Here is a 26,021-nt window from a genome sequence, read left to right as displayed (position 1 = left end):
TGAAAAAATCAGAGCATTTATTTCACTCTGTATGTGCTTTACAGTATAAAGGTCTATTCAAAATGAACACTAGATTACATTTAAATTCAGTATCTTTCCAGCAAAAAGCCAAAGTGGAATGTGACCAGTCAATGTGAGGAAAACACACGTCACATGCCTCTTTTTTAAAGTACCGCAGTCCATTTTAATAAAGTAGAGAAAAACAAGGTCCACATCAATGAGAACGTAGAAATAATAAACTTTTCTATTTAAGAGCCAGCTACTGGAACGAATGAACAATGAAACTCGTAGAAACGACAGGTGAGTTAGTCACACTGAGTAATGTGGCCCAAATTAGCCTAGAGTGTATTTTCATTGAAAAGATTATTATACAGAAAATATTTCCCAAGAATGTTAAATCCAGCATCGAATTCCCAGCTTTGTCATTCCCTGTTAGTCTTCCAGGTGTTTTGGGAACACATGTTATTATGTAATGTAGGAATAAAGTGGCTAAGTGCCGAACGACTCCCCTTCAACTGTTTATCTCTTTACAGATCTGCTTGAGAACAAAAAAAACAAAACATAGAAATATTCAAAAGAGCACTCTGAAGAAGTTTGTAGAAATGTTAGAAAGTGAACACGTCCAGATACGATATGTGTGCAGGATTGTGTTGTGTTTGCCATTCACTTTGTGCTGATGGATGTTAAGAATTATATGTAAAAATGTGGAATTTTAAGACACTATGAGCAGCATAAAAGTGCACCATCTTCAAAAGTGGAAAAAAAACAAAAAAACAAGTACAACCATCTGGCCACTCTGCGTCCGTCCTCATTCACCCACGTCTCCATCTGTCCATCTGTCAACCGGGGCGTCTGTAGCAGGCCCCCTGGTAGGACGTGGCGTTGACAACACTGAACATGTCTCTCCTGACAAAAGACAGGAAGTTCTTCAGAGGGCAGAGGGGCTGGCCGGCGTGGCGGTCGTGGGAGCGACAGAAGGTGGTGTGAAATGTCACGTCCTCGCCGTTGTACAGCACTCTGATGAACAGCTCCCTGTCTTTCGCCTTCGACTTGTCGCCTTTGCCAGCTTTCTTCTTCGGCTGCCCCTGAGCGTCCGGCGGGCTCTTCCACAGCTCGAACACGACTCTTGCAGCGAAGCGTGGGAACCTGGCCTCCTCCAGTCCCAGGGCGCTCAGCAACGGCGCCATGGTGACGTCGTGAGCCGAAGAGAGGGTGAAGACCTCCTCGCCCCCTGCTCGAGGCGGACGGCCGGCCTCGCTGCTCTTGGCGACGCGCTCCATCTTGGCGGCGGTCCGGTTGAGGTAGGGGTACATGGCCAGGATGGCGTATTTCCGGTAAAGCCCCACTCTCCTCCGATCCACCTCGTCGTCCAGCTGCTGCCGACGGATCGCGGCGAACTGCGCCATCGTCAGACATCCGCCGGCACCGTTGTCTGTCGTGGGAACGCACGGGAAAGACAGGCCGTGGCACAGGTGGCACAGCAGGGAGTCTATAGGGTTAGCAGCCCGTAGCTGGCGGGTGAGCAGACCCAAAGTCCGCGCCATGTCGGCGTAAGTCCTCTCCAGCTCGTTGTCGGCCACCCGGAGCCGGTACTGCCTCTTCTGCTCCTCCTCCAGATAGCGGTTCCTGGCGGGGCAGTCGCAGGCCGAGCCGCAGAACAGCGTGCTCCACTGGTGACGCACGGTCAGCTTCGTCCAGTCGAAGTCTGGGTAGAAGCCGTAGAGGAAGGCCAGGCCGCTCTGGAGAGTCCGGCTCTTACCGGTGGTCTCCACCCACAACTGACGGGGCGACCAATCAGCGGGGAGGAGATTGTGACGCCTGTAGGCTTGGTGGAGGAGCTGCCCGTTGCGTAGGTGCTGCACCACACCTGGAGGAGCACAAAGACCAGATTACAGACACATTAAGTTTATATTAGGGATGGTGAATCGGTCCCATTTCCCGATTCGCTCACGATTATTGAGGTCTTGATTCGATTACCAATCGATTATTGTTTATTAACGACTACCGATTCGATTTTCGATTATTGCAGATAATTGTTTTTCCATTTGACACCACAAATGTATTGCACCATTAAAACATAGTCAGCTGCTTAATTACTTAACTTCTCTTTTATTGTGTTAGACTTCACTGCACCTTCAATTTGTGTAGTGGAGATGTAACTTGAAGTTCCAAATTATTATTTTTAAAATGTATTTCCTATTTTATTTTTTGGTTTGTTTGTTTTAGATGTAGTCTTCGCAGTCCAAAAAAACAAATGTCCACACTAAATGTTTGAGTTGAGAACAAAGATGCAGCTTTGGAACTTTAAAGATTTAACACAATAAAATCATCATTTGTCAACATCAGTCCACATCATCGGTCCTAAAGCGAAAGCTTACAGGATGTTATGGATGAAGAAAAAAAAAAGTAGAGGTTGAAACATTTTATAATACAACACATCCATTCTACAAGAGAACAAACAGAAAATAAAAAAAAATCACAGAGTTTTGTTGAACAGCTCATCCACCTCAGGAAGGAACAGTGATCTGTTGTTTACGTTTACTTTATACACGGCTGTTCTCACTCCTGCCACACGCTCACTGTTAGCCCAGATGGAGCTGCACTTAAATCCTGTAGTATGACAGCCGGTGACTGGAGGAGTCACTGCTGTGTATATTCCATGGTTTGTATTACGATGAAAAAAATGCAATAATAATCGATTTTTGGAAATTTAATCATCGTCCATACAATTGTTTTTTTTACCACGACCCATAGTTTATATGAACTTAAAGTTACAGCTTCATCACTTACCCGTCTGTGTGAGTTCTCCCATCTCACAGGCGATGTGATTGGGCAGACGGGCAACAGAGCCCAGTGGCGACTCCCAGTGGCCACGCCCTCCCTGGGCCATGTGGTTGATGAAGGAGGTCAGCAGGGAGTGTGAGGGGCTCCTGGGGGCGACAAGAGGGAGAGAAAGACTTGACTCAAATGTGTATATCAGAATAGCACATGGCTTTGTTTTCAATGCTGCTTGTTTCTACTGTTGACGCTGCAGCTTTTCTTCAACAACCTCTGCCTCAGGTATGGGTAGCGTAAGACCTTTTGAAATGGATGGCAAGACATGCCGTTTAGTAAGTTTAACAAAGTTTATTCACCCAAGTGATTTAAAGTGAACCGTGACAGAAGAGACCAACACATTCTGAAAATATCAAAAGAATAAACATAAGTAATCAAAATAAAACACATCAAATGTATCAATTGGAACAAAGAATTAGCCACTCATCCAGTGGACGGGACAACCATGGCGTCACACAGATGCAGACATTTGCATGTTGAGATCCAGACGATATAAACACGCAGCTCCTACTGTTTCCTGTTCAAACCACAGCTACAACCCTGAGAAACAAAAGCAGAAACTGTCTCATACTGTATTTCCTGAGAGGCCTTCGATTTTGACTTTTGTCAACAAACAAAATTAATCTGCTCAAGAGATAGAAGATGTAAGGATTAAATGATGATGAAAAATCGATCAAAGACAATTTCAGCAATTTATCATTCATCACGGAAAACAATGACTACTGCTTGTCAAACATTAACATTGCTTTTGTATATATATTTGTTATCTGGATGTCTGGGTTTTGAAGCGGTTGGACCAAGGAGGCAATTTAAAGACATTAACTAGACTCATCTTTCACAATGTTCGGATTAAACAATACATTTAAAGTATAGGTGCATGTATGATGAACAAGTTACTGGCCACTTGTTCACCCAGGCTTAGAGGAGAAATACAGTGATTATACAGATTTTCATTGTTCAGTGTGTCTACTTGTAAAGTCTACTCCCGACCTTCACCACCAGGTGTCGCTCTAACACTGCTGAGCCACAGCGCTACTCAGTATGTGTGGGTGGGAATAAGGGAGATGGAGATATAAAAAGATGAAAGAATTTGTTGCCTTGGGACAAGCACTCATATAAATATATATATATGCAAGCATAAAAACACACACACACACACACACTCTTAGACACACGCACACACATGAACTGACACTCACACGCAGTGTTGAGGGCAGCGAGAGGCGCAGTCGGGGATCTGATAGATTAGAGATGATTGAAGATTACAGTTTAATATAAAAAAAAATCTGCGGGAGCTGCAGCTCAGCTTGCTCAGATTAAAGGCACGTGTGCACAAACACACACACACATTCACTGTTTCCATAGTGATCACGGACTGCTTCAGGAACACGGCATTAAAAAAAAAGAAAAAAGGACCCTCTGTCTGTCTTCACCCTCACGCCTCTGATTGTTCTTACTGATTGAACACAGTAGGCACAGTAAACATCATCTGCCATCTACAGCCACCAGCTACACTATGACAGACTGCATGTGTCTTTTACTACATCCTTTCTGTTGACAAAATAAAAGATTCAAAGTACTGCTCTGATTTCAGGTCTCTTCTGAGAATACAAACCCAAATTCTCAGTTTTTTTTAAAACCACTGTTTTCCTTTTTGCATCAGCATCTGTTGTCATCATCTATCCACTCGCCTCTCCCTGCACAATCACACTGATATTCACTTGCATAATACAGGCAGAATACATGCACAACATCCAGGGTGCAGAAACACATGCGAGTGGAGAATTACGGTGCTGCATTCTGCTCCGTCATCGGCAGATCAGCTCGCTGACGGGAGTTTGGGACAATGTAGATTTAATTGGCTACGCTGGAAGACTGGATGTCAGCGGATGGGGACAGCAGTGTGGACAAAGAGCCGGCCGGGCTGTCTATTGGGCTGATTGTTGCTAACCAGAGATTACAGAGCCCAATTACATTAAACAGGGATTATTATCACTGGATAGGACAGGGAGAGAGATTAGTTAGGAGTGAGGAAGGGATCATGGAAAGATGGGGAGAAAGAGGTTGGATAAATGAGGATAAAGAAAGAAGAGGGAGGAGGGGTGAATAAACAGAGAAGGAAATGAAGGAGAGATATTGACAGAAATTAAAGTGAATTGGATGGTCGTTTAAGGAGGATGAAAACCCTGCCAGAGATTGAATTGGTGGAGGAAGAGGAAAGGGAGAGGAGATGTGCGCCCTGCTGAAGAGAGCTCAGTTAACCGCAGACGGAGACAGTGGGTCGGGGAGGCTGGTGCCAGCACACACACAAACGCACACATACACTCACCCACACACACACATGGAGACGACTGAGCTCTCTATAAGGATCCAGCCCAGGGCATATGCTGGTTGAGATCCCTGTAATTACAACCCTGGTCTGAATCAGAAAAAGAACAAAAAAACAGAAGTACCTACATTATTACTTGGACACAAAAATACGAAATAGGCTTTTAATGTTTCAAGGGCAGAGTACTGGAGGAGCTGCTTCACTTCAGTGTCTCAGCAGCATCAACACTTCAGAAGCTTTCAAACTCTTTACCAACAAAGTGTTGATCTGTCCCTCTTGTGTCTGTGTGAAACTCTGCTTTTAAAGAAAAACACCAAACACAAGGCGGCTCAGCGCAAACAGGAAGGGAAGGATGGGTGATGGACATGACGTCATAAGAGGCGTCAACTGCAGTTGACACAAAACAACTTGGACAGGGATCAAGACACGAACTGTTAACACGATTACGACGTGGAAAATGTTTAGAAACGAGACACACGGGGCAGAATACAGCAAACACTCAACAATGTGAGATCATGAGCAGCATAATCTTTTTCTTTTTGATGCTGAACTGTGCGGATTCTGTTTTTATCCCCCCAACATAAGAACTTCCTGTTGTCGTTGAATGAATAAAAGATGTTGAATTCTTATTCCCCCACAAAACATGAAAAGTCAAACACGTGGTGGTGTTTTCGCTCCCGTCTTAAGCCACCCCAGGTTCCACCAGATTTCACTGCTCACTTCCTTTTCTCCAACTGAAGGGGTGGTGGTTGTCAGTCAGGTTGGCGTGTGCAGAGAGCCGTGTGTGTTCACAGCTTATCAGTGGCTCTGTGGCATGGCAGATGTTGGACTTGTGTGCTTTGGCAGTGTGTATGTGTGTGTGTGGGATGGTTTCCGTCTTCACAAATCACTAGAGGAGCAGTGTATTTATAATGAAGTGCTCCTGGTCCTGCAGACTGCTGTCACTGGCTGCTGTGTAACCAGGCAGAATAATGATGCACCAGACAGACAGACATGTAAACAATGTGATGTGTACAAATGATTCAATATGTTGTCATATGTGAATATCTAAAATAGGTTATTTTTTAAGTGTCATATGCGAGACATGGAGATGCAAAAAGTGTCAGCCCTTCAAACTTGATACACAGCATAGCACCTTATGGATGGACCCAAATAACTTGTTATATTTTCTCAGCATCTACTTAAAGGGATAGTCCAGTTTTTTTTTGAAGTGGGGTTGTATGAGGTACAAATGGCCACTAAGTATAATATCTGCAGTAGAAAGGTCTCTGCTCCCCCCCACTGAGAAATACCGGCGCATCGAGACTCAGGCAGTAAACTGTTGTGAATGGGGGACAATTAATCAGCGTATTTTCTCGGCCTACAAGTAGTCCCGTCTCTCCTTTTGTAATGTGTTGATTTTGTGTGCCTCATCTCTATATATCTAGGAATGTGCCACTTTGGTTGACATTGTTTCCTCAGTAGTTGGTTTGTTGTTGCATTTGACCGTCTTCTGCTACTACTGTGCGAGCCATGTTCTCAAGTTACTCTTCATTTGTCTTCTCGCTGTGTTGTTGATACTTATCTATTCAAGATGTCATTACAAAATATTTTTTCCCTTTAATACCACATGAGTGTATGGCGGTCTATACCTGATGTTTTCATCATGTGATATTTAAAGTGTGTGTGTGATTTACGTATGTGTATTTCAGGTTTTACACCTGCACAAATTCTCTTAAATATAGTATTCTGTTATTTTTGCATCATATTGTACCTTCTTGCATTGTATCTCTGCATGTATTTTCCTATGCATATACATACTGTACTGATGCACTAATGAATTTGAATGACATTAATATGCATGAACTTATATTTCCTCTGAATAGGTCACTATTGTTCACACCTTTGGTTGATGATTGTATCAGGTGACCCTAGGGGTTGTATATATATATATAGTATATATATATGTATATATATATACATACATACATATATATATATATACAAGGAGGTGCGTCTCCACTTAAACTACTACAGTACTGAAAGCTGAACAGAGACACTTGTAAGCCACATGCTCCATCTATACAGAGAGGAAAGCTTTTATGTATGGGCCCTGCTGCTGCTGCTGCTGCTGAGCAGGACCGCCGCAGCGTGGAGCCGCTACCACCTGCCGTTGAGGAAACACATGTCATCATGGCAAAGTAGAGTTAAAGCAAACCGACCCCAGCCCGTGGAAAAACGCTTACGACGGCAAACATGGTCAAACATCATCATGTCAGCATTTAACTCAAAGCCGACTCTGTGAAGTACAACCTGGCGCTGACTGCTGGATGCTGCTTTCTGTTTCCTCCCAATACATCATGATGCTGGGTGGATGCCAACTGTTCCGTCTGTCATCGCTATAGTGGGAGGATTAAGGACTTGCACTCACATAATGACACAGTGACTATTATGCATATTATTGTGTAATATATCCGGCTTTTGATGCAACTGGTTTCATACTGTAATGACGAGCCAAACCTGTGATGCTGCTGCAACTGTATTGGAAGTAAACAACCACTACATTAACTAAAATTGACCCTTTTCCTTCCACTGCTACGATTTGGCTGAACTGAAGTGTGCTTTGGAAAATGAGTATACAGCTGCACACTCCCATGCTCGCTTAACCACAAATACACACATCCACACACACATAAACTTGTGCCCTCACTTATAAGTTTAGTTGTATATTGTGATTTTTTAATTTTTTTTTTAATTACTCTTTCCTCTTGATTTTATGTTTCTATGTTTGCTTGTTTTGTTTTTACTGCTGTGGTCCTTTATTTTTTGTTTTCATGTTACTGAGGTGAGATTTCCTTTATCGTTTTTCATCTCACCTGCACATCCTGCTTACTGTATTTGATTTTTTTTTTTTTTGCTTGCTTGGTTATAATATTGTGCAAATTGCCAATAAATAAAATTTAAAAACTGGATCTAATTTAGTATTGTTTTACTACTAGACAGGGATATAGTGGATTGTATTTGGGAGCTGAGTAGTGTAATCAGAAGCTGTAACAGTGAACCATAGATCCCCCTCCTGGGTATAAGAGGAGGTACGGTTTGCTTGAGTGCTCATTAGTGTTTTTTTTTTTTTACTTTGTGTTTCTGAGTGCACACACAGTAATAAAAAAAAAGAAGCTGAAATTCAAACATCTCAACCTGTATCGGTTGAGGCTTGATGCAGGATGATCTACATCCAGCTCGAGTTCAAAGATCAAGGGTATAGAAAATATTTAATAATCAAATGTACATGTCAGATTAACTGCATCACATCAATCTGCTTTCTTTATATTACGTTACAGTACTCTCATTCTGCCCAGATGTGCAAAGCTGGTGCAGCTACAGTGAAAGCCTCGTATAAAAAAAAATAACCCATTGTCTAAATCTGAACTCAGGTGCATGGACAGGGGGGATTTATTGACCACATGGTCTCAGTAATTCATCTAAGAGGATGTGGCTACACACATGAAAACCATCTGAACAAACACCATTTTCTGGATGTAAAAGTGGACAGATGTTATCGCATCCACGAGCGGATAAATTCAAGTGAATGTATACACACACATGCACATAGAAACGGTGTGAATGTGCTGAATTCACACTTCTGAAGCTGCAGCACAGAAGCAAGCTGGTTTTTTAATAACGTCCTATCAGGAGCTCTCATCTAGCCCTGAGAGAGAGCAGTGTGAGAGGAGACAGAGTGCCAACAGGAAAAAAAGAGAGACTGAGAGAAAAAGATATGGATGAGAGAACAGAGGAGCATGGTCTGTAAAGAAGACAATGATATTAATTTGAGCATGTGTGTATTCGCAATCTACAGTACATGTCTGCTGCAGGAACCATTCTGCTCTGCTGGAGCTGCTCAGTGAAGACGGAGCTCAAATCGTCAACTCTGCCTCAACAGACCACATGTAAATGTGTTTGTGTTCGTGTTTGTGTGTGTGTGTTTGTGTGTATCCATTTGCACCAAAGCACCGCAGAGCAGATGTAGCAAAACAAACGCACCTGCTATTGCTGACACGTGCAATAACACAACAAAACCAAGGGACTGTGAAAGTGTATCTGATGGGAAAAGGGGGAGGAAAATATATCGTTATAAAAAGACTATTTTGATACAAAAGGGTTTTTTTTTTTTTTCAAATGAGCGGAGGTGAGCAGTAGGACCGTCAAAGAAGTCACTGCAGAACACTCACTGAGTGGCAAAAAGACGAGGGGCAGAGCCGCCAAAGTTTAAAATCAAGGAAGTCTGACAGTCTAACTTTGTCAACATTTATCATGCATGACCTGACAGAACAGCAAAACATTGTGAGGATACATCTGACTTTGACCGAGTTACATTCAAGAAGTGATTTTTTTTTTTCGATGGATCAGCTGTGTTTACCGTTTCAAGTGTCAATAGATGGTTAGACAGATGATTTAGTCCCTAACACATCCTAAAGTTTGACATGTCAGAGTTTTTCAGAACGTAACATAAACGCATACCCTGGCTCACAATGGCTACTAAAAAATCATTAAGTGTGGAAAATAAATAAAGGTATTTGTTTTACACCTACCATATTTTTGGGGTGTTTTAGCTCTTTTGTTTGAAACGGAAAAAGTCGCAAATTTGCTGCTATCAAAAAAAAAAAAAAAAAGGTTCGACGATCAGTCGACTATGGCAAAATCTGACGAATCAGATTCGACTATGAAAATCCTTAGTCGAAAACAGCCCTACCAAGTACCACAGAAATACCACAGTAATTGGTACCTGACTCTCTTCGACTTTCCAGCGTCTCTCCTTGTTAGGCATTACACCGAGGTGTCTGGGACTCTACTTAAATCCCAGAGGCATTTTGAGCCTTTTACTCCGACTGGGTGTAATTAAAACTGGAGGAATAAAGCTTTTATCTTCAGACTCGGGGAAATGAAAAGCGCAAGAATGCCTTTTTGTTTAAGGCATCGATCTTTTTCCCGTGATTGCCTTCTTTGTAGTTTAACTTAAGTGAAGCGTAACAGCATCAGCAGCCTGCGATATGATACGACTGCTCCGCCACAGGCTGTGTCGATCAGCAGTTCTTCACAGCCATTGTCGGGTCCATCCTCGTATCATCCATCACAGTTTGCTACAGTACAGCAAACAGGGCGTTCACAGGCTGTGGTGCCTTTGTTTGTATGAGACGCTCGTCAAACTTTATAGATCTGACATCCATAAAAACCTGCAGCAGCAGCAGACACAGTGTCTGAGGAGCTCAACTGTACCGTTTTAAAACTGGACCTCACATTGTTAAACTGCAATCCACCTCCACTGTTACACGGTTTAATTATTAATTGCACCTGCCACATCTCATATTTGTGCTTGTCATCTCTTTCTAGTGACCCACCAGGGCATGCACTCTATAAGACCTCTGAGGAAACGCTGTGGTATCAGGCTCCAAGACATTAGCGGCAAGTCGATGGTTCATCTGAGATCATTATGTCTTTACTAATTGAGATTCTGTTCATTGTCAGTCGCACTATTTTCTTACTTATTGTTTTCCTTGTCTTTGTGGATTCTGGTTTTTTAAATTGACTTGGTTCGCTGCAGTCAAGAGCAACATCAAGGTAAAGTTAGCTTCAGAGCTAACTGTGGCTAATTTACATCACAACATCATAATATTCTGTTGTATAAACTATTTTCTGACACCCAAAAATAAACCATTATGAGCTTCACAAGGGCAGCTTTTTAATATGGGTTATTGTGGTGGATTTACATTATACTCTGAGTATAGTAGCCATATTGGGTATTATACTTTTTTTCCATTGGAAAAGTGTGCGTACCTGCTGACAGACAGAGTGCAGTCGATGGCGGGGCGTTTGGTCTTGGGGATGGAGTAGAGGGGGTAACGGTCTCCATGGCGAATCATCACCTGGACAGACAGCAGCTTGTAGTCGGCAGGACTGTGACCTGTCAGAGGAGACTTTCATCAGCTTCCATATCAAAGACATCAATCACAAGAACATGTTAGAGCTGTCAAACACACAATGTAGACTGTAGACTGTGTGACAGTGTAGCTGTGTAGTCAGAAAGACATTTTTCATTCCTCTTTCATAACCTCAAACCCTTTGTGGTCGTCCACCAACTATTAAAGTCAAACCAAACAGATCTAATTTCAGTTCTTAGCTTATATAAAGCATCTTTTTATGCATGACCCAGTTACATAATATCACAAGATTATTTAACTAACAAGCAGAGTAAAGAACTTTTTTATTATTTTTAAGATCAGTGGTTTTTATCATGACCTATAAAAACTATTTCACTTTTGCTATCAATCAGCTAAATATTGAGACAGCAATTAGATTGTTTAACAGCTATATGTGGGTTAAAATGGAACATTTAGGTTTTTATGAGAAAGGCAACAAAGGTTGAAACTGCAGCTTTAAGGAATGTAAATAACTCACAACTGAAAGGGGAAAAATAAAATCAATACTACAGTCTATGTTTTCATATCAGCGACAGCTCAAATGACAATGTGCAATGTGAAAGATGTTCTCATAATGAAACAAACAAACTTAGTTCCCACCCAACCCTGCGGTTCCCCTGATCTCTAAAGAATTGCTTTGTGTCTTTCAGCTGAATGTAGCTGGTGTTGCAGCCAAGGACTTCAGTGTTTTTTGAGTTCTTTACCCTGAGTATGTGTCATTCTGAAACACGGCAATCAAATATTTTCAATACCAAAACTCTGACACACCCAGTATACACTATCCGCTCAGACAAAAAGGTAGCACACAAGGTAAGCAAGAGGACCTAGCTGATAAAGAGCCACGTATTTTGATTGGTGCGGACATCAACAGAGCCTAAAGACAGATGGATTGACTACATTTCATTAGGTGAGCTGACTGCCAGACGACTTAAAGTGAATACTAAAGTTTCTGTAGCTGCTCAATGTGCAAATCAACAAGTGTTTGCTATAAAGTGGCTCTAAAATCTGATAACATTAGTGTTCCTCTCTGGAGATCAACAAATAAAAGGAGAATCCAAGCAATCACATGTTATAAAAGCAAATACTAGTATAGCCAGGGCATTTTGAAAAAACATCCAAGTTGTTCCTGATTGATTTCCAATAACTTCTAATCTAAATCTAAACAAAGTGATTGATTTTTCTTCCATGGAGACGGAGCCGCCACCCAGAGATAAAGACAGTTAACTTCTATTAGCTGTGGCTTGTACAACTTGTCTCAGGTGGTGAAGGATATTTCTACAGTTGCTTGGGGCTACACTGACTTTTCAGTGGAGGAGGTAAAAACACACACAAGGCTCCGTGCTGCTTTGCTGAAGAGAGAGAGAGAGAGAGAGAGCGCACTGCAGCATTATGGATGATGCAATCTAGCTGAAATTACTTTCGCACAATTAACACATCCCCTGAGCCCTGACACACTAAATCTGACATTATTACTATATTAAGTATTTATACGCTGTCCATCAAATTGGCTGTTTCCAGCAGAGGGAGAACTGCTCTAATTTGTTTTTAATGCTCTGAAGCAGTGGCGCTCTGACACTTGCTGCCGCCAAATAGGAAAGATTTAACTAAGTAGGTTCAATGGCTGCTCCCAGATCAGTTCTGATTTATGTTTTTAAAGAAAAACTAATCATGGATGTAACGAAGACATCCAACTACAGGCTTGCAGTGTTTTGTTAGATGACATTGTAGACGTCGGCGTGCAGGTCTCACCCTCCCAGGCCTGTTCGGTGCGGTTGGGTGTGTTGCAGTAGCCGTAGGCCTCAGAGATGGGGTTGGGCTCCTGGGTGTGAGGCACCGGGAACACTCTCTTTCTGCTCTTCCCCAGAGCCACCCCGAGGCCTCCATCCACAGCCTGGAAGGGTCGCTCCTCCACTACGGGAGTGGTGGGGATCAGGTTCACTGTGGGGGGAGAGAAAAGTGAGAGTTGAAGAAGATGAAAAGGGATTAAAATAAGAAAAGGCAAAACTGAATAAATAAAGAAAAGCGTTGTTTGGCTGTGGAACTCCCCAACCAATCACTTCCTCTTCTGCCTCCTCTCAAACCACACTGGCAATCATAGATAAGAGCAAGGAGGAGACAAGTGGATTTCTCCAGTGCTGACAACAGTGTTTGTGCAGGAGTTGCTGTTACTGTCAGACAGGTGCACGACTGGTGTCTGTGTGTTCACGCTACACAGAGACTGTTGTGCACAGTGTGAAGTGTTGAGTTGACAGGGACCACACTGATAGCATCAGTCTACAGCTCCACTCGCAGCTCGGAGAGACTGTCAGGATGCTTCGCTTCATCACACAAAGTTTGAGACAAACACAGATTTTGACCTGATGGTGTGGCCTGTCAAAATAAAAGTCTGGAGTTGATTTAAAGATGATCCGACAGTTACAAGTTACTCTGACTTGATGATGGGATGTAATGAAAATTCACAGAAATCATTCAGCTATCTTCTGGAGACCGTGGATATCTGATATCTGTACCAAATTCAATGGATATCCATCCTATAGCTTCACTAAGACACAAAAGGGATCAATATTACTGTGGCATTGGAGGAGATGAAGGTCAAACTATCATAGCAATCAATATTATAGCTATTGAGGTAGTTCAGTTGGTGGTGAATGAGTGAACTCAGTAAACAAGTAGATGTCTGTCCCCGACCCCAGTCACACCTCCTTGCAAATACAGCACACTGTCTATTCATTGCTGTTTATTTATTATTGTTTTGTGTGATATTTGTTTTGTTTTTTTAATTAGAACTGGTGCATGAAGCATTTCACTAGACCTTGTACTGTGTAAGACGGGTACGTGATGGATAACATTTGAATTTGAATTTGAATGGCAAACAGACCCAATGTCGCTGTACTCGTATGACGGACAAGTATAATGGATTAATGCAAATTATTTCAAACCTACTCTCAATATGACTCAGTGTTTTGAGGAACATTCACTGGCGAGTGGCGATATCTCAAAAATGGGAGCAGGAGAAGTAGAAACTCAAGCTGACAGAGCCAGGACGGAGCCAGTCTGAAATGAAGTAAAGCAATGCAACCGTAGTTCATCTCCATGTCAACAGCTCTGTACCCCTAAACCCCTCACTGTTACCAGTGGGTTGCTTGGACACCACTGACCTGTGACCCGGGGGAGAAATGGTCCAATAGGGGTAGAGAAGTTGTGGGAACTGGAAGACCCATTCACAAATATCCCACTCGGAAAAGAAAAAGCAGCTGAACCCATATTATTCCCCTTTGGCAAGACAGATATCCAAATCCTACTTATGTCTCCTTCCTCCTTTCTGTCTCTCACGCACACACTCACACACCAGACATCCAGGCTGCCTGTCTGATCATAAAACACAAAGAGCTAATGGTTTCATTGCTTTAACAAGCCTCCGACTTCTATCACCTCCTCTGAATGAGGAGTTGAGTGTTGTGTGTATGGTGTTAGACGCTCTCATTCTCTTGCAAACCTACAGTTTTCTCTTCTTCAGCACTCACACTGGGCTCAAAAAGTCTATAAAGGTTGAGGCAAAATATTTTCCATAAAAAGTTTAGTTTGGTCAAAAAACTTTGTCCCAGGATGAAGTTTGTGCTTTATCTGAAAACATCTAGAGAAGTTGGAACCGGCCCTGTGGGAATGATGCCGGCCCTGCCGTACAAAATTACTGGGAATGGTTTGGAAAGGAAGTTTCCCCATACTTCAGTCTTTACTAAAATAGAGCAGGGTTCCAACAATACGCCAGCTGATGAAATGCACTAATAAGAATGAGCTGTTCGAGGCATTTGTCAAGCAGAAATGCCCAACTTTTACACATTTCTGCTTCTCAAATGTGAGGTTCTGCTGCTTTTCTTTGTTTTCTCTTCAGGGCAGATGAAAGAACAAGTAAATTAAAATGGGCATGAAGCTTAGACTGAAGCTTCTGTTCCACTGAAGAGATGAAAAAAGTGAAGTGGATAAACATATCAGATCTCCTGTTGGAGCATAAATACCACTGACTGTTTATCTTCATGCGTCCAACCTGGAAATTTAGTTACATTTGCTTTAAAGTGGAATGGAAACTCAAAATACAACAGGCATTTGTTACTATGTTGACATTTCATAAATCAGATTGGTAATCATAAAATAATTTGATTTATCTGGAACTGAAACCGTTAGCTAATCAATGGATTCATTTTCATTTTACAAGGACGGTTTCTAAACATTTAATGGTTCCAGTTCAGATCGGAGACAGAGTGAGGATTTGTTTTCCTCCTCATACAATTACATCACCATCTATCTTTGCCTCTTTTCTCTGACCAACGCACTAAAACCATTTCAAGATGTCACCTCGTCCCTTGGGAACAATTTCTGCCATTTTATAGCCTCATACACTTTCAATTAACTGCAATAATAATAATCATTATTGAACTCTGATTCCGTTATACAAAATTTCCACAAAATGAAAACAAATCTACAAAGTGCGCTGCTGCTGCATGACCAGTTTTTTGGGCAGAGAAACTTGAAGGGATTTTCAAGACCCTGCAGAGAGAAAAATCTTCTGAGTCAACTATAAAGCAGCCGCCTCACTGAGCTCGGCCGCCTACATCTTCTGCACTCACTTTTCACTTCTTTCTCTTCTGCAGCGAGACATTATCATATCACTTTATCTCGACAGCTCGCACACTCGAGGCACAATCTGTCGAAGCAGTAAGACAACGGTACTAAACAGCTTTCTAATGCTAATTATCTTGTAAGTGTGAGACATAAATACTGGACAAAGTGATATTAATCAGGACTAGTCATAAGACAAATAAGAAAAAGTCTGCAAGTGGCTGAGGGTGGAAAAACTTAATATCTAAAAAAAGAAAAGAAAAAACTGACATAATGAAAAGTCCTTAAACCCAATATCCAATTTATTTCTTTAGCTCTGGGAACTATACCTCGAGTAGCACAGCAAGAAATGTTTCATCTTAAATAAGTTGTCAAATCCATGTGAAGACCCTTTCCACTTCTGAACAAGCTTTATTCAAGCAGTTTCGATTTTCTATATGAAGATTTCTGTAAAAAACTCACCACTGATGAGGAGGAGGAGAAGGTGTGCAGCGACGGCGGAGACCATTTTGACAACAGCTCGGTAGCCTGAGGTCCAGCCACACACACTGGAGCACATTCATTACCACAACCTGTCCCCCCCGCCCCCCCACTCCTCCTTCTCTATGCCCCATACACTGCAGACACACACACACACACACACACACACACACACACACACACTCACGTCTGCCTGAACTAACCAAACTTTTGGAGGCCAGCTCAGTCACAGTCATCTACACAATGGGGCTTTTGTAACTGGCTGCCCCAACACTACCAAGTGCATACACAGCAATGGCACACAGAGCATACTGTAGCGCACACATACACACACTCAACAAATTCATACACCCACGCTAAAATGCAGCTGGAGAAATAACAATTCAGGACTTTGACTTTCCATCCACCTACAGAGATCTTGCAAATGCAGCAAGAGAAATGTCTGAGGGCGTTCAACAAAGTGGACGCCCCTGGATTTGACACTATAATAAATCTGACAAATCTCCTACAACTTTTAATGCATTAAGACAGAGCTAAACATAGAACATCCTGTTCAATCGTCCACCTCCTGACCCTTATTGCTGTGAAGCCATCATTATGCACACACGCATACACACACATGCAGCTTGAATTCTACCTTAAGGCAAAGAGGGAGTTCTGCCTCAAAAATGCACACAAACAAATTTGTGTGAGCTATCGCGCCGCAGCAATTACTGGGGTGAACAGGTTCTCACAGACTGTGGTTTGCCCTCACATTAGCGAGGCGTGCCCCCACTTAAAGTACCTGTGTTATGCACTTGCAGCACTGTGGAGACCAAAGACCAGTGGAGTTAGTGTAACAAATTCTGACACAGGCTGAGTGCTGTATGTGTATAGACGGTCACGACTGCTTGCAGCTGCCCATCATAATGGTCCCTCTTAGGCTGTGGCTGCCTGTCAGATGTTATCACATGGGTTTGCACTAATTGTCTGTTGCTCACCGAGATATAATCAGAGAGAAAAATATTCACATCTGGAATTGGGAAAGCTGCAAGACTTTAATAACAATCCACGTGGACACAAATCTTATCTGGCCAAAGATTAAGATCCTCCTCGGCATGTGTAATTAAACGATAATGCTCGGTTAACAGAGAGAGAGCTAGGGATGCACCGATAAGCTCCTGATTACCCACAATGCAGATCTTCTCACACAGAGTGCAATCTGATGTTAATTTAAAATCTAGCTGCATTTCATGTTGTTTCATCTCCATAGTGACTAATCACAACCAAAATAAACTGACAGCCAGCTTAGTCATTAGCGACTGAGCTGCATCATCTGTGTGACAATCCCTGCTTTAATCATGCAAAAACATCTTAAATAATTAAAGTGATTATTACATTATTATATGTTTAAGCTTTCTCCAGTTCCCTAAATCAGCAGACAGTCACAAATAAACCACGGTGACTTTCTAAGGCAAAATCATTCCAGCTGTTTGTGCCGCACCAGAGATCATGTGACACTTATACACCAGTTCATTTCATAGTACTTAGTATAAACTGGTTAGGTGTGGAAACACACATTGAGATAGTCTGTCAGTGTGTTTCTGGTGAACTTCAAAGTACCCCAACTTTTGCCAGATGTATGCTGGTATAGGCTTCAGCTCACACAATCTGGCAAGGGATGAGCATGTAGCAAGAAGGTCATCGGATCTGCATAAAGAAAATACAACCTGCATCACAGTTTAACGTTGATGTTTATCTAGAACATTTTCATAGTGTCCTCCTGAATCAGTGTTTTGTGGAGCATCCACAACGAAGAGTTACTGTGGAAATGCTGGCAGGAGGTACTGAACAAACGTCACAGCCTCCTTTCACAACTGCATCTGTAAAGTCAGTTATTCCTCTTGTCATGCCTTTGCAGTGAGCTGGCTGGCTAACAGTGAGATCCAGTCCCATTGTTGTTGCACTGCAAGCTACTAAACATCTGCAAATCCAAACAGTCACACAGTCAACACAGATTTACATTCAGGACGAGGAGTTCTTATGCAGAATCGGGATCTGAGGTGTTTTGTCGCTGCTGTGAGAACACACGCTGGACTCAGGAGATGAGATGCTGCTGTATGAGACAATATAAAACAAGGAAGGGCTTGAGTGGTTTGTGAGTAGTAGTACACAAAAGACACCATATTTGCACACCATAACAGCTTAAAGGGATAGTTCAACATTTTGGAAAATTGGCCCATTGCCATAATCCCGTTTTAGGAGTAGGTTTGTTACTTTTAATTGTCGGGGGAAGCTATTTCTAGAACGGCGCGGCCGAGCTACGCTATGGAGCGGGATTTCATGGGATTTCTTGGTTTCCCTCATGAAACTCATCAAATACACGATCCAACAACTCCAAAACGCTCTGATGGACAAATTGTGACCTGCACATTCACCACGCTATGAGATAATAACAGAATGTTTCGAGACAGAGTCGTTTTCAAGGTAAATTCTTGCAAAACTGCTGATGCGCGTTGCCTTCAGGGACAGTTTTTCAGTAAGCAGTTTCTGCATTTGCCTCAAAAACAACTCTGTCTGGTAACGCTCCGTTATTATCTCACAGCATGGTAAATGTACAGGTCACAACTCATCCACCAGAGCGTTTTGGAGTTGTTGGATTGTGTATTTGATGAGTTTGATGGGGGAAACCAAGAAATCCCATTAGCCTCCGTAGCGTAGCTCGCGGCTCTGCTCCGCCGTTCTAAAAATAGCTTGCACAGACAATTAAAGGTAACAATCTACTGCTGTGACTATAGGGATGGCAATGGGCCAATTTGCAAAAATATTGAACTATCCCTTTAAGTTAGGTGATTGGTTTTTATACAGACCATAACAGAGCCATGAGGTACAGATGTCAAACTATTGGAAACTCACTGTTCTTTTAGGTAATTAAACACTTAGCCAAGAGCGAGACAAGTAACCCTGGCACCTTATCAGCCCACTTTAACAGTAAGCGCAGACATTGCAGGAAACAGGAATGGGAGGAATGTGGAAAAACAGTCTGCAAAATTGCCTGAGGTCTGAGTATTTAACACCAAAAATAGGTGACAACTTCTTCCCTGCTATCAAGCTGTCAAACCACTTGAAACAAGTTTTTCATCTGAAGTATATTTGGGCCGTAACTGCTCACTTTTGTCTGTTTTCCCCCTCAAACAAGTCAAATCTCGAGTGTTTCATTTCATTTCTTTTTATCACTGTGCTCAAATCTCTCATTCCTCGCAGGCAGCCTACCTTTGTTTTTCCCCTCTCATATCCTCTCGTGATATTCCCCTCTCACGAATCTGCTGGCTCTCCTGCAGCACTTAACTCCCATCATCCTCTGCCTCACCTTTCCCTTCACTACTGTTAACATAACAGAAATAGTTCACTTTCTCTATGTTTCAGCCACTTCGCTGCAGCTGTCCTCTCTCTGGAGCTGTGTTGTCCTTCTCCTCTGGGAGTCCCCCACCCCCCCAGTGTGTGTCAGTCAGTGTGGCGGTCAGTCGCGTCCTTTGCCGCCATCCCTGTTTTAATTTGATGCTGCCTGGAGCCAGACAGAGGCATTTACTCCGCCACTGATCATCATCCATCACTCGGCCTCTCATGATAATGCTCAACGAATGCAACACTCGACGAAAACAATGATAAACACGTGCATGGGCTTTTCTAAAAGCCAAGGAGGGGGGGATAGAAGACCAGAACAGAGTGTAGCATAGCAACGTAAAAATGATTTGAGAGTGAGAAATAGCAGAAAAATGGAACAAAAACAGAGGCTGACCATCTATAAAACATGAGAAGAAATCCCATACGCTTTTATCCCATGCTTCTTCTGGATAATGGCTCAAATCCTTCTCGTTGAGTGATGAATAAATGATGACAGCAGCTTTACTCCGACAGTACAACTGATCAAAAAATAAAAAGAGGGCACTTCTGAAAAGAGAGTGCATTCCCACAAGAAACAAGTATCTCTTTAATTAAGAAACCACCTAATCGAGTACGTTTCCAGTGCAGTAAGGAGAGCATCAACCCTCAGGCAGGCATGCATGTAAGTACACACGCACACCTCTAGAGTTAAAGGGGGGTGGGTTTACTCATCATAGAATATTTCTTTGACTCTGAGCGTTTTACAAAAGGAGAAGATTGCAGAGAGTTTGATAGTCGGGCTTACACAGCAAACTCCTCTTACACGGCCATGCACATAGTTATTATCCAAGTGAGGAGGAGGGAGGAAGTGATAGCTGTGTGTCTGAGTGGCAAGTGATTACTCAGGGGTCACAAAGTCAGTTGCTATCGCCTCCTTTTTCACATATGCCTTGTGATCTGCGTCTGCAGGAAGAGAGATGAAGAGGATGTGTGAAAGCTTTCAGTATCCTAAGCTTACAAATCTGACGGAACAATATCTTTAAAAAGAAGAAATGCTGATGAGGGACAGCTCAGGAAATTCTGGCAGAGATGCCGTCCGAAATACCAGCTCTATCACACTGAATTCCACTATAATCCCATGTGTGCGTGAGCATGATTTATGCGAGTCTAATCCTATATGCTTGTCCAGACACAAGCTTGCAATCACCAAAAACATTTCCACTGCATCGGGGTTTTCAGGAATCCAGCATAAAGTAGTTTAATCTTACACATTTTACATTCAAATACTAATTTCCATTTGTGCAGCACGCTCCGCCTGCCTCGTCAGCCATGCAGTGGGTTTTTCTTTTTTTCCCCCCAATCACGCCTGCGAGGATTACAAATCACATTCGGCTCCAGAGAGACTGTCTCCTTTTACTAAGCGGCAGTTTCCTTTCATTCTCTGTGGCTGCCAGGGATAAACTGTCAAGACAATACCTACAGGAGGTGCCTAACAATGACTTAATGGGGGAAAGGACACAATGGCGTACACCTAGGCGTCTCACAGCAGGTGTGAGAGTCGCAACCGAAGCTCCGGGGATTTCTGGGCATCCAGAGGCCCTCTGTTGGTGCTCGATATTTATAGGAAGCCTATAGGGGATTCCTCTTTGTTCTGGTATGAATGGATTTTCTTGAATGGGAAATCAATGGGAGGAAATGTATGTATATGAATGCACATGAACACACGCATGCAAAAAAGAAGCATGCATGATTATATTCACACTTTGAGACTCCAGAGGGGAGAAGTGATGCGTAAAGAGGCCTCCGGGGTCGAGCGCAAACAAAAACGGCAACACTCACAGAACTGGAGGCTCAGGCTGATGATGGCCAGCGCTGCCCCGCCCACCACCACCAGGAGGAGGAAGCGGTTGCGAGCCAGCATCTTGTCATGTGATTGGTCCTCCAACCCTGTCGCTCAGCCATCCATGCCTCGGCCCATCCCAGCTGTCTGGAAACAAAGAGAGGAGAACCTTAATATTTTATGTTATTACATAATAATTATCTTAGATGTTCTGTTAGACAGAATGAGTTAAAGGGATACTTCACCCAAAATCAATAATTCACCAATTTCCTGCTCCCCATCATGCCAACGAAGGGTTAGAGAACTTTCGGAGTTATCAAAACGCTTTTAGAGTTTCAGGGTTTTGATAACTCCGATAGTTCTCCAAACTCTTCCTTGGCATGTCTTTGGTGAAGTATCCCTTTAAGAGTTCAAGTAATTTGCCTCCTTTGCCTGCTGTTGATGAATGGGTCAAACTACAACAACTAACTTCCTGTCCCGCTCTCACCTCACACTCCTCTTTGCTTCATGTTTATTGTCTGCTGCTCTACATCATTAAAAGGATAAAGGCAGTCGACCCTTATAAAACAAGAAGATGGCAGCAGACCAGAGAAATGTGATCAGTGCATCTGAGGTGTCCATACCCACAAATTAGATTTTGAAAAGTGAACACTGCATGGACCAATTTGTCTGAAAGCCTGACTCCTACAATTCCTAATTAAGTTCATCAATGGAAATGTATAGGGATGCACAAATCCACTCAGTGGGATAGGCACTGGCACCAATAGTGATGATGTTATAAAGCAGATGAGGTATCAGCCAGAGATGGTGAGTACTTATTAAACGCAGCAGTAACCTTACAAGCCTAAAGCTACAGCTTCCTGTACAGTATGTGCTTCTCATAAATCCATTTTTATGTCAGGGAAGTGTTAGGCGTTTACTGCAAAGTGTAACTGTGCTATTCACAGTTTGTTAATATCATAAAAAGAGTCACCCCGTGCAGTTTTTCTTAAAGCAAATATAACTTTTTAACATTTATTTTTCCCAGGGAACCGACTGTTTTGAAATAGTGCATGTGTTGCAACATTTAATTAAGCATGACGAAGGACAAGGCCTTAGGAAATGAGGACTGAAGTTACATCTTATTAACAACATACTTTTGGCAACTAGGGTTTAAACAAAAAAAAGAAAAAAGAAACACAACTGCAGGAGTTAGTACTTTGCTTCACAAGAATCCAGCTTGTTGGTGTGTGTGTATACATCACTTGTAGTGAAACTGTGGCCTAATGTCAGCTTTGGATGCATTAACGTGTCAGATGTAATGGTGTGTTTGGATTTTGGAAGAATCTAAATGTGCCTTTGACTTACCCTCAGAACATCTAATACTTCCAGCTATTATCATAATCTGATATTCAATGCATTTCAAAAGCCATTAAATGACTTGTGGTGTTCCTTTTGTTATGCACCGTGGGTATCTTAGCTCCCTTCTTTTTCCGTGATACCTTTAAAGAACTCAATAACCTTTCTGAAAACCTCAACTTTTTTTGTGGCTGTGTTGCTTCAGTGCACAATCTCGGGAAACTCTGCCTTGTGTGTGACGCATTAATTGGTGAAGGGTCGAGCAAAATGCCAAAATTACACAGAGACACATGGCGCAACCCCTAACTACTACCATCTGTTCAAACTGTCCGTAAGAACATCACACCGTTGAACTCATGTATAACCAATGATCAGCCACTATCCTCTTACCGTGTCCTGCATCTCTGTATTGATATGATGGAGCCAAGTGCTTTTAGATGTGTAATGAGTTAATTAAAGTGTTATTAAGGGAAATCCACAACAGCTTTGGATACAATTACAAGATTTCAAGCAAAACCTCATAAGATGCACATCTAACCAAAACGAAAATATGCAGTGAAATTGGCTCACATGCTGCTTTTGCTTTCCAGTAACACAAAAATGCAGCATACAGCACAATGAGTCTGCACGATTTCCATGAATAGCCCATGTCAGGCCGGAGACTTGGAAACTAAAACATGCGTAGGAACATAACTAGAACTGCAGTAAATGCAGCCCTGAAAATGCACCCTACCATTAAGATGTCTAAAACTACTCCCAGACCGGCCTGTAACCAAGGTACAGTAAAACGATGCTTCCAGGGGGGAGAGACAGAGAGAGAGAGACAGAGAGAGAGCTGAACCAACAAAAATGTGCTTCCATCCTGATCCACTTCACTAACCTGTGGCTTCAGGATTGTCACAGCAAACTCCAGTCAAAATAATGGCAGTTCAAGGTTGAGCTGTCTAACAGTAGACTGGGGTAAGATGAGCCACTTTTCATATTCAGGATCACTACATCAAAGCAATTATAGTTTTGTTGCTAACTAACATATCAGCATTTATTTCAGGATGTTGTACATCCCTAAAAACAAACAGAATGAGTGTAAACGTAACTGTTTTGATAATATAGCATCAACTTCCCACCTCCCCCTTTTATTCAATATTTTACTGGTCCAGGTTGCAGGTGAACACAAACTGCTGGGACTTCCTGCTGAGCTACCATCTCAGTGAGGTTTGGTCAGTTTTGAAATTACATCGCATCTTGGGAAGAATCCCTCATCTTTCTCTTTGAAAGTAAAGCTTGACCCACCATAACCAGCTTTACTTCTTCTCTGAAATGTAGGCTATTTACTGTAATCATAAAAATGCAGTATCTTGATTAGGACAAATGCATCCAAAATACACCCATGTATTATGGGCCAGGTGGCTCAACTTACCCCACAGCTACAAAATTGACTTTATTAGTCCCTTTTGTGTCACTATGTTTTGTGTCATTACATTTGTATGTCACTGTTTGCCTATGTGTGCTTAAACTGTCTATTTGTTACACAAATAGTTATCAGTGTCCTCCCCAACTTGCCCCTTATGGTCTTTGCCTCCTACCAGGCCGTTTCCTAAATAAGAATGCTTTCTTAGCAATTTTGCCTCGTTAAATAATGGTTGATGATGATGAGTCCCCACAGCAAAAAAAAAAGAATGCTCTCTTATTATGCAAGGTTTACTACCTCAAGTTGTAGCTCATACATACCACAACTCATGTATAAAACCAAATTATGTCTTTTGGTCTAAACACAATTTTCATGAAACTTAGGACCAACTGAATTCACTTTCGAGAGTGAAAAAAATAAATTTGGACATAAATGTCTAACCACTTTACTCGTGTGGTTCTTACCTTCACGGACGCCATGAAATAAAATGAAATGATGCCATCCTCCTGAATATTTTGGCAAAATCACCAATTGCCATAATCCCTATAGTCAGGGAAAGGTTCATTACCTTTAATTATCGTTGCATGTTGTTCTGAGATCTGCGGAGCAGAGACGCCAGCTGCTCAGCGAACACAATAGAGGTGAACGGTACAGGTCCCCTGTCCCTCATCAAACTCATCACATACACAATCCAACAACTCCAAAACGCTTTTGTGGATAAATTGCAACCTGCCCGTTCACCATGCTATGAAACAATAATGTAACATTATTATTGAGACGGAGTTGTTTTAGAGGTGTGTAGCCAGAACTATATTCCAGACACGGCTGCAGAGTGATTTCATGAGCGCAAGTAGTTCAGAGTATTTGCTTCTTGTGTCATATGATTACTTCATAGAATGTGCAGGTCACAACGTGGACAGGGGACCTGTACCATTCACCTCCATTGTGTTCACTGAGCAGCTTGCAGGATCTCAAAACAACACGCACCGATAATCAAAGGTAATGAACCCTTCTTCTACGACTATAAGGATTATGGCAATTGGCGAATTTGCCAAAATGTTGAACTATCCCTTTAAAATGAAAACCATATTACATGCTGTTTAAACGCCTACTTAAATAATTAATAATGACAGCTCTACATCAATCAGCTGTCTGTCACATATTATCAGGTCCACGTTTTTAACCGGAAGCAAAACAAAAACAGAGTGACAGCCGTTACTCGCAGTCGTTACTAGTTACAACTAGTTAGCTAACAGTTAGCTTTAATCCTGCATGTCGGTTGAACATTGGCTTTCCAGCAAACCCACACACTGAGCTGCTCACAGTCAATGTCGTGCGTGTGTGTGTGTGTGTGTGTGTGTGTGTGTGTGTGTGTGTGTGTGTGTGTGTGTGTGTGTGTGTGTGTGTGTGTGTGTGTGTGAATGTGTGTTACTACAATAAGGTTTCACTTCTCCTGACTTTATTTTTGCTCGTACTTGTTGCTTCCAGTGTTTCGTTCACGACCCCGGCCGGGAATAAGTTATTGTTGTGTTTCAAGGTTCATGTGTAGCTTTGTGTTGCTATCCACGGCAGGAGCGACCGAACAACCAACCGAGCCGTGGAATTTAAAATGCCACATCAACAATAGTGCTCGATACACAACACACGACTAAACAAAACAAACAATAAATGCTCAGGTCTAAACGCCCACATTCCTCAATTAAAAGAGTATTTCTTGTATTTTCTTACCCAGCGGGAACTGACTCTCTCAGAGCCACGGAGAGACCTCGGGTTAAACACTTGAATCCAGCGCTTCGGTGTCTCCGGTACGAACGACTGCAGACAGAGTGGCAGAGACCGGCGTCAAGCTGCACG

General features: G+C 42.3%; 1 protein-coding gene across 3 annotated transcripts; it reads right to left on the bottom strand.

The window, feature by feature from the left end:
- Nucleotides 1-26,021, bottom strand: pxylp1 (2-phosphoxylose phosphatase 1). 3 transcript variants are annotated; one of them, XM_085794970.1, is made up of 6 exons: nucleotides 25,896-26,021; nucleotides 21,421-21,568; nucleotides 12,871-13,059; nucleotides 10,979-11,105; nucleotides 2,791-2,930; nucleotides 1-1,867 (listed from the first exon to the last, which is right to left on the bottom strand). In XM_085794970.1, the coding sequence occupies exons 2-6, from the start codon at nucleotides 21,500-21,502 to the stop codon at nucleotides 840-842; spliced, it is 1,566 nt and encodes a 521-aa protein (XP_085651096.1). In that variant the 5' UTR covers nucleotides 21,503-21,568; nucleotides 25,896-26,021; the 3' UTR covers nucleotides 1-839. The 3 variants fall into 3 exon arrangements, with proteins under 3 accessions (XP_085651096.1, XP_085651097.1, XP_085651095.1); XM_085794971.1 differs by having other exon boundaries at nucleotides 21,421-21,564; nucleotides 25,896-25,996; XM_085794969.1 differs by lacking the exons at nucleotides 21,421-21,568; nucleotides 25,896-26,021 and adding an exon at nucleotides 16,201-16,310.

This window comes from Trachurus japonicus, chromosome 13, assembly GCF_045865225.1.
Source record: "Trachurus japonicus isolate A0001 chromosome 13, Traja_1.0".
Lineage (NCBI taxonomy): Eukaryota > Metazoa > Chordata > Actinopteri > Carangiformes > Carangidae > Trachurus > Trachurus japonicus.
The sequence above is the reverse complement of the archived record's forward strand: the minus strand, read 5'-3'. Positions and strand labels throughout refer to the sequence as shown.

Coding starts and splice junctions, on each gene's coding strand:
- pxylp1 (XM_085794969.1), bottom strand. CDS start 16,297: ATGTGCTCCAGTGTGTGTGGCTGGACCTCAGGCTACCGAGCTGTTGTC. Junction 13,060..16,200: donor TCTCCTCCTCCTCATCAGTG/GTGAGTTTTTTA, acceptor CTCCCCCCACAG/TGAACCTGATCCCCACCACT. Junction 2,931..10,978: donor TGCACTCTGTCTGTCAGCAG/GTACGCACACTT, acceptor TGTCGCCCCCAG/GAGCCCCTCACACTCCCTGC.